This window comes from Balaenoptera musculus, chromosome 6 (assembly GCF_009873245.2).
Source record: "Balaenoptera musculus isolate JJ_BM4_2016_0621 chromosome 6, mBalMus1.pri.v3, whole genome shotgun sequence".
Lineage (NCBI taxonomy): Eukaryota > Metazoa > Chordata > Mammalia > Artiodactyla > Balaenopteridae > Balaenoptera > Balaenoptera musculus.
Window position 1 is genome coordinate 78,774,209 of NC_045790.1, and position 8,967 is coordinate 78,783,175.

The 8,967-nt window shown below is 47.5% G+C and overlaps 1 protein-coding gene across 1 annotated transcript; it reads right to left on the reverse strand.

Annotated features, from left to right (window-relative positions):
* Positions 1-253: 253 nt before the first annotated feature.
* Positions 254-6,574, reverse strand: FAM205C (family with sequence similarity 205 member C). The gene is made up of 5 exons (XM_036855254.1): positions 6,344-6,574; positions 5,778-5,823; positions 5,175-5,235; positions 3,744-4,258; positions 254-794 (listed from the first exon to the last, which is right to left on the reverse strand). The coding sequence occupies exons 1-5, from the start codon at positions 6,485-6,487 to the stop codon at positions 334-336; spliced, it is 1,227 nt and encodes a 408-aa protein (XP_036711149.1). The 5' UTR covers positions 6,488-6,574; the 3' UTR covers positions 254-333.
* Between the last annotated feature and the right edge of the window lie 2,393 nt (positions 6,575-8,967).

Here is an 8,967-nt window from a genome sequence, read left to right on the forward strand (position 1 = left end):
AAAGACAACACGGGAAGCCATGACAGAAGTCAAGCCTGATCTTTACCTTCAATGCACCTTAGACGAGGGTCTTCCTTCTCTGCTCAAGTCCCTTTATCCACAGTCCAGGGTGGAGCTGAAAGAGTTGTGTGGAATGCTGACCCATGTGTAAAATGGGTTTAGGCTCCCATATCACATGGGAAGTACAATCTACCGCCTCTACTCTCTCCATCACATATCACATTAAAAACAAAGAGGCACAAACAGGTGGTTCTTTGCTTAGAGGTACACAGTATATTTGGAGAGGGTCCTGCCTCACCTGCATATTAATGGAAATGATGATGACAGCCTTCTTCAGGAGGATGCAGAAGTTTGGGAACCTATGAACTCCTCTTTCCTGGACTGGGTATTCTCCTTGTATAGACAAGTGCCTTCTGCTGAGGTGAGAGTTGAGACACGGGATGGATTTTCTGGCTGAGTGGCACAAGGCAGCTGAGGACAGTGCTTGGAGCTGTTGCAGGAAAGGCGCAGGAACCAGGACTGGCTGGACTGAAGGGAGTGTCGCTGGAACTCATTGTCTAGGCACTGGAGGGCATCAAAGAAGGCCATGCCTTCCTCCTCCTTCTCTGACTGAGCTCCCTTCACAGGGCATTTGGTGGGAGGTGGACTCTTCTCAACATTTTTTGTCTTGGTTTTGGCCACCTTCTCATCCTTAGAGAGGAGAATGGATTCCTTATGCCCTTGACCTTTCACCTTGGGGTTAATCCAGTGTGTAAAGTGCTTCATCTTATTTCCCAAGCCAGCTTCTGCAGCTTCTGGAAGGGTAGGGCTCTTGTGAGTATGGGCTGTCTTTACCAGATCCTGCAGCTCTTGGCCCCAGAAAGTGTGGCCCTACAAATTTTGGCCCTGCAAAGCTTGGATCTGAAAAATGTGGCTCCTTTAAATGCTGGACTTGCAAAATGTGGGCCAGCAAGTTGGTCCTGTAAGATCTGGCCCTTTAAGCCCTGAACACTCCAGATCTGGCATTCTCAGGAATCCTTGTTTGGGTGAGGTCATTCAACTTGCCCTAACAGCCTTACAGACCATTCTTATCTGGTCCTTTTGTCCCAAGGAATCCTGGAGGATGCTCTAGGAACTCAAGGTAAAGGGAGAAGCTGGTGAAGGTACTGACAGGGGGCACTAAGCTGACAGGATGGAGATGGTGGCTCTAAAGATCCAGACAGAGCCTTGCTAGTCCCTACTCACTCAACGCAACCATCCTGGCCAAACTAAAATTTTACCTGAGAAAGATCCTGGAGATACATTTGGGAAGTCAGGGGCTCTGGGGGTTCTACTTAGAAGTGTCCCTACTGGAACCTTGGCAGGGTAGATGTTCTCTCTGGTTGGAGAGAGACTTGGCACTGCACCCCCTTCTCTGTGATTCTCTTATGCTTTGAGTTTCCCTGCGTCCTCTGTTCTCCCTGCTGGTGCAGGGAGTTATTCTCACCTTTGCAGAGGCCTGGGGCTCAGGGATCTTCCAGGCAGGGGTTGTTCACACTGGCCTCCAGCTGAACACAAAGCACCTGGGCCTCTGTCATGTCCCCACTGGGCTGTGAGATCTTGAAGGCCCATGGGAAGAACCATTAAGACTGCTCTGGAACTAGCTTGTTTTTGGTTCTGCTGCACTGCCTTAGTTTAATTGCAAGCTCTTCTTTAAGGTGGGCCGTTTTGGGGTCTGGCGGGATGGGGAGTTCCTGGAAGAATATTTTCCTTTGGTTGTTTAGATTCCTAAGGGACTCCTAGGCACAGATATTCCTTGGGACAGCCACAGTTTGTTCCCTGGACTCCTGTCTTTATGAGACTTCCCAAATGTATCGCTAGGAATTTCTTTTTCAGGTAAAAATTTAGTTTGGCCAAGATGTGTGTCTTGAGCAAGCAGGGGCTAGCAGGATCTGTCTGGCTCTCCAGAGGTGCTTTCTCCATTCACCTGTACTTCAGTCCGGAATGCCTGTGCACTGTCTATACAAGTCTCACTGTCATCTTGAAAGCTGGCCCAGGATTTATACACTGCTGCTTAGATGAGATTGAGCCAGAGACTCTGTTGGGCCCCCAACAGGCCCAGGCACCATCTTTGTGATTGGAGATTGGCTAGTGATTGCCAGGGCCATGGCCTTGGAGAGTGCCACAATTCAAAGAGCCCACAGTTCCGACAGGAAGGCCAAAACTTGTCTCCAGTTTCTCAAAGGCTCCCTGGGAGGGCACCTAGGTAGGTGCTAATCGAGGTGATCAGTAACAGCGTCTGGTGAGGCTTACTGCTGCTGGTTAAGGCCTGTCAGTATTCAGGGTGTCACTTCCTAGTCCATGTAGGGACTGATTGCTGCCTCTATGTCTAGGGGCTTACTTTCTGGGGTGCAAGGGAGCCGAGTTGCTGCCAGGGCCCCTGGAATTCTGCAGACCCAGTGATTTGAGTCCCAACTGCTGCAGATGTGGGCAGGGACAATCCCCTAGCAGATCCTCTCATATTTTTAGCCAGTATGGCTCGACAACATCACCATGGCCTGGGAAGCAACTGTGGGCTGGCACTACTGGCCACAATAGATCAGAAGAGGTCACTATCCCCTCTGGTCTCTGGGTCTGCAGGCTAGGGGACACTCACCCTGGTCAGTGTGCTGCACTGGGGCAGGGGCTGCTGGTCAGCAGGGGATAGAAGCAACTGGATGGACTGCTGGATCTTCTGGGGCAGACCCCAGCAATGGTAAATCAAACTGCCAAATCAACCACTTCTGAAGGTGGAACTCCACCAGCTCAGGGCATGCTCCAGGAAAATACTACCTTGCTCTTGAGGATTGAAAAGGGCTTCCCCAAACAGGTAGGCCCCTAAGTCTCAGGAGACAGGCTTCAGCATGTCTCAGGGCTTATGTTGTATGGTTCTCTGCATCTACAGAGATCTCTAGGCAACAGCTGGCAAGCCCCAGGGAAGCTGGAGCTGCCTTTGAAGTGAAGGCGCCACTGCAAGGCTTCACACTTGGCCAGAGTCAGAAATGGGACATTGATATAGGCTTGTTGATAGAAAGATGAAGAAGCCCAAATTCAGGTATGTGGGAAGAAGGTGGGTCTAACTGAGGTAGAGGAAATTTCAGACAGTTTGGAGATTAACAAATCATTGAAGAAAAAGAAACCAGGCTCCACTTTTGTGGCAAGATGTCTAGGGGTGGACCAGGGACTCAATGTGCAGGAAAGAGGAACCATAGAAAGGTAGCTGTGTTCTGCTGCAGACAGCACACTGAGGCCTCAGCATGTCCCCCAGGCAATGGACAGAGACCACTTATAAACTGAAAGTTGATAGAGGGTAGAGCCAGAGTCACAGAGTTTGGGATTTGTTTGCAGTGACATGTGCACTGGATCCATAGCGGATCCTTGAAAAACAGAAAGTTTGGGTGGACTTGCTTACCTCCCAGGAACCCCAGGTCAGGGAGATAAAAGTCCATCTTTTCAACAGAGGCCTTAGAGGTAGCATTCATGATGAAAGAAATGGTAGTGTTTTCCCCCAGCCTTGGAAAATTTGGGGGCAGTGTGACATAAGTTGCCACAGGAATCTTCCACAGATCTTGGGAGCCCTCAGGTGTAGAAATGCATGCATTTGTCTACACATACTGAAAGATACATCAGGGATTTGGGGACACGGGAACATGAGAAGAAGGGAATGAAAAGTCATGAGGTATTTTAGGTTTGTGAGCTTTGGGTTCAGGGAAAGAAAAGGAATCAGATATTCAAGGTCTGCTGACCTTGTTTCTCTGGAACACATTCGGAGTTGCTCTTCTTCTTGTCTTGCTGGTTCACAGGAATCCTAGGCTCTTCAAGGCTTGAAGAAGACAGAGCTCTCACGTCCCAGGGTACCTCTGGCCCTTGACATTCCTGCCTTAGCTGCTGGTGGTCCGCCCAGTATTCGTGGATGCTGACTGCACTGGCGGACTCGGTGGTTGACTGAGTGGCTGACCTGGCAGCTAACCGGGTTAAGGATTTCTGACTTGTTAGTTGTGACACTATGCGCGTTGCTGATGGAAGCGAAAGCTCTTTGGAGTGCAGGGAATCCTGACTCTGCTCAAAAGAGAGACTAGACATGGACAAAACCTCTAGGCAAGAGGAGCCCTGTGATGTCCCCGAAGAAGTAGGGGTGGTCAGGGTGGTCTCACCCCATAGCAACTGCTGAATCTCCAGAGCCACAGCGTTGCAGGTTTGGCAGCAGGGATCCGCACACAGGAGCCGCCGCACGCTCCCCTCCTGAGGAAGCCAGCCCTGGCTGAGAAGGAAGACATGGCAACCGTTTGTTACTGATGGAATGACATCTGCCTCTTTTCAAGTGTGTGGACTGCAGATTGGCCTGTAAGCTCTGCGTTCTACCCCCAGGTTGTTTTTGCCACGGCTATTCTCTAGAAACATTCAGCAGGTTAGGGCTAGCTAACCTGGGCAAAGTCTCAGACAACTGAAGGGAACGCAGGGCCTTGAGAGCCTGGGAGGTGGGTGAGTTCTCTGCTGACCTGTGCTGAGAAGCTGAACTAGGAGAAGGCAACCAGGCAGATGGGGGAGCCAATGGTTAGCTGATGGCACAGCACCAGGAACATCACCAGATAGATGCTGGAGCCAGCCTCGTTTGGGGCTACGGAGGTCCTTGTGGGAACTCTGCATTCTGGGGATTAGAGGGCATACACAACATCTCTTGGAAGCCAATCCCTATTCTCTAGACATCTTAAGAGGGGGATAATATGACAAGCTCCTGCCTGAGGGCTGTCCCAGGATCTGGCCTCCCTGAAGACAAAACCAGAGGAGGTATGTCAGCAGGGTCCAGGGGTCTGCCCTTGAAAGGGTCTAGCTGTAAAGAGAATATGAAAATGATGACTGATTTATGCACTTAATTATCCATCCTCCTAACTTGTCTTGTGGTTGAGTGAAAACCCATGTAGTTTTAAATCCTGCACTAGTCAAATCCTGAATTCCAGGACCTTTGTGAGCCTAGCCCAGAGCAGAACTGCAGGACTCCTCTCTCCTGAGACGTCTGATCCCACCCTCTCCTCTGGGAACCCTCAACCAGTCCAGGCTCCACTGTGTCTGGCTACCTCCCAGCCGTTATGCTCCTCCCCAACCCTGCCCCAGGCCAAGCGGAGAAATGATCACAGGCCAGGCTGGGAGTTGCGAGACGGCAAAAAGCAAGAGATCACCTTCTCATGACAGAGAGCAGCTCCCACGGCTTCTCAGCTTCTTCCCGGGAAAGTCTCCTAGCTGAGAAACCAGGAGACAGTGTTACATGGAACGGGAGAGGATTCAGGGACATCCTACAGGAAGCTGGAGACCTTTGAATGACAGGAGACTGCAAACCCCAACAGCCAGTGCTCTGAGGCACATCTGACTACAACTTAACCAGGTATGATGTGCTCTCCTGGACCTAATCTCCTTTGACCTTCTCAACCACACTGTGAGTGAGACAGCATCATCATGCCCATTTTATGGATAACAAGACTGAGAGCTGAAGTGACTTCCACTGGGTCATAAAACTAGTAAATGAAACAATTAAGGACAAACCCCTTACTTCCTCACTCCCCTACTTCCTCTTCACTGCCAGGGATAAGGTGGAGAATTCTGGAACATTCCCAGGCTCTGATTTCCCACCCAAAAAAGTCTCCTCGGAGAATTTGTCAACTTGGGGAATTGGGCCTTCAGTGGTTAGAGCACCTGGTGCCTGGCACCAGGGGTCACTGAGGGACAGGGTTCACGGGAGCCTCACCCACAGTGGAGAGAAGTCAGAGCAGAGACTGGGACTTTACCTCTTGATGTTTTATCTTTAGCCCTTTGTTTGACTCTCCGGTGACGCTTAAAGGCAAAAGAGAGTGTGAAGCTGGGGTGCCCTCTTCTTTTCATGTCTAAACTGAGACAAAACCTGCAAATATTTCCCAAGCTTTTTCTGTGTTCCAATTTTACACATTCTCCTACCTTTCTTTTTCCTACTCTACCTTTTTCACACCATCATTTCCTTTCTCTTATTTCTGATTCATTTTTAGGCTCTTCATACTCCATACCTCCACCCCCATTTCCTGAACAAGTTCTGTGGAGAGATCAGGATAAGACAAGAGAAAGGGAGGAACAGAATAAAGGATGGGTGGTCCAGTAGCCAAAGGACTTTAGCCATCCAAGGCCCTAAATGTCCACCAACCAGAAGAATCACCCAAATATGAAGCTGTTCTGGGATCCAGTGAGGAAACTTCCTCCATTAAAAAAAAAAAAAAAAAAAAAAAAAAACAGGGGTAAGGGGTAAGGGTAACAAGAGACAGTGAGGGGATAAAACCTTGTTTAAGGCTTAATTGGTTCAGTCGTGGTCATAGTGTTTCCCTACCCAGCAGCAGCTCCTGTTAGGTCCCAATCTTAAATCTTGGTGATTCTTTCTCACTTGCCAAATAATTAATGCAATAATGATGATGGAGCCATAAGTGTAAAGCGGATATCCAACATCCCACAGAATAAAGGTAGGGCTCAACATAATCTAAACCTCACTAGCCATCCCCCTTTCTAGGCGTCCTAGGCTTTCAGGGTCTTAGAACCTAATGCCTCCAAATTCTAGACCTATCATCTCTGCCTCACAGAGCACAGAACCAGACCAGTAGACTGCATCACAAAGCCCTCCTGTTTCCCATCATGCATAGCATCACAGACCTTTATTTGTCTAGGAGAAACTCATGTGACACAGTGCAGAGCCTGAGCCTAAAGGTGTCAAGTCACAGGAAGCAAATACTCTTTCATGCTCTATTCTCTATATCCTGTTGGCTCAGCCTTCTTCTTTCAGATAATAGTCTGGCATCTATCCCCAGATAACTGAGTGTTTATGTACACTGCATGCCCTAAAACAGAGACAGTGGCTAGGTCAGAGGAACTCCATGAACTATATCACCTGTACTGGGAAGATAACTAGAAAACACACAAGAGGACAGTGCACACATCGTCTTGTTAAGTCTTGGACAGTGAAGTTTTTGACACCACAGGCAATAGGTGGTCAGTATCAAGAGGTTCAGGAAAAGGACAGTGATTAATGGGACAAGGAAAGGACATAGCTTCTGTTCTTTTAAATAACTTACTGAGAGTTAAAGGAGTCCTCCCAGTCTCATCCCTAAGCTGGACAGTGTCAAAGGTACAAAGACATTTGAGTTATGTTACCTGCCTGCTCTCAAGACACTTAAAAACCTAGTTTCAAAGACAAGATTAATTCACAATCAAGAACCCACCTTATTAAGAGTTGAATCAAGAACCAGCCTTACTAGGAGTTGGGAAAGAGAGGTGTAGGGAGTTATTTAATGGGTACAAAGTTTCTGTATGGGATGATGAAAAAGTTCTGAAAATGGATGGTGGTGATGGTTGCACAGCACTGTGAATGTCCTTAATGTCAGTGACAAGTACACATGAAAGTGGTTAAAATAGTAAAGTTTATATTGAGTATATTTTACCACAATTTAAAAAACAAAAGGCCAAGAAAACCCAATCGTTAGCATGAGGGGGTTTTTTGCTACCTATAAGGAAGAATATTCTGAAAATACTTTGGCAAAAAAATGGATTAGTGAATGTTTTTCTTAAATGTCCTTTTTTACAGAACAAAATAAATACAAAATAGATCCTTACATTTAAGATAATTTAAGAAGAGTCTCACCCTGAAGACGGGATGAATTTGAGCCATTTCAACATCTTTCCTGAACTTGTAAATTCCATAATACAGGAATGAGAAGACTTTTCCAACTAAAGAGCACTGAATGACAGGTTAACAATAATCAGTGAAAAAGCATCTTGCATCAGCTTTTTAGCAGTAGATCAAGATACGTACAAAGTGGCTTGAATCTTTTATTACTGTTGTTATTCCTACCAAACCAAGCTCCGGCTTCCTGCAGCTGCTGCCGGCCTCTATGCTGCTGCAAAGGTTCTCAGCCTCCCGTTAACCTGACCCGGTATGGATGGCACTGCGTGGTGCTTGGGGTCCTCCTTCCCTGGACTATGAATGTAGGTAATTAATAAACTTCATTCAGTCTTATAGGTCCAGTGTCAGATGTTGCTCGTTCGGCCATCCCCAGAACCCCAGGATTACCAATGGGATGAAGAGGAGGTGCATAGAACACTGTATCTCCTACACAACCAGCTCCTGCTTCCTGCAGCTACTGCTGCAACACTGCTTAGTCTCCCATTAGCCTGACCTCTTTGCCCCAGACAAAATCACCAAATTTGGCAACATTGGCACCAGCTCCAACTAGTATACTATTTACTTAACAGATAATCCACAGCCACTGTCATCCCACTAAACTGTTAAAACCATATGCTGCAAACTCCTCTATAGCAACTTACCCACCCTTGCTCCTCTGTCTCAGAGCTGAGGAGGTAGAGTCAAATGACAATCTTATGCCTTTCTACAGAGTAGACTTTTAGTACAGGTTTATTTATTGATTTGGTACCCACTGACAGAGGGTGCTTGTGTGGATAGGACAGTGGGATCAGCGTCTTCCTAAACAAGGGCACATTCATGTAATGAACATACTATCGTTTTTGTTTTTTTAATGGATCATTTCTTTTTTTAAAAATTTATTTATTTATCTGTTTATTTTTGGCTGTGTTGGGTCTTCGTTGCAGTGCGCAGGCTTCTCATTGTGGTGGCTTCTCTTGTTGCAGAGCACGGGCTCTAGACGCGCGGGCTTCAGTAGTTGTGGCACGCAGGCTCAGTAGTTGTGGCTCATGGGCTCTAGAGCACAGTCTCAGTAGCTGTTGCACACAGGCTTAGTTGCTCCGTGGCATGTGGGATCTTCCCGGACCAGGGATCGAACCCGTGTCCCCTGCACTGGCAGGAGGATTCTTAACCACTACACCACCAGGGAAGTCCACACACTGTCTTTTTTTTTTTTTTTAACATCTTTATTGGAGTATAATTGCTTTACAATGGTGTGTTAGTTTCTGCTGTATAACAAAGTGAATCAGCTATACGTATACATA

Coding starts and splice junctions, on each gene's coding strand:
- FAM205C (XM_036855254.1), bottom strand. CDS start 6,487: ATGTTGAGCCCTACCTTTATTCTGTGGGATGTTGGATATCCGCTTTAC. Junction 5,824..6,343: donor CTAACAGGAGCTGCTGCTGG/GTAGGGAAACAC, acceptor TTTGCCTTTAAG/CGTCACCGGAGAGTCAAACA. Junction 795..3,743: donor ATGTGTTCCAGAGAAACAAG/GTCAGCAGACCT, acceptor CTACCCTTCCAG/AAGCTGCAGAAGCTGGCTTG.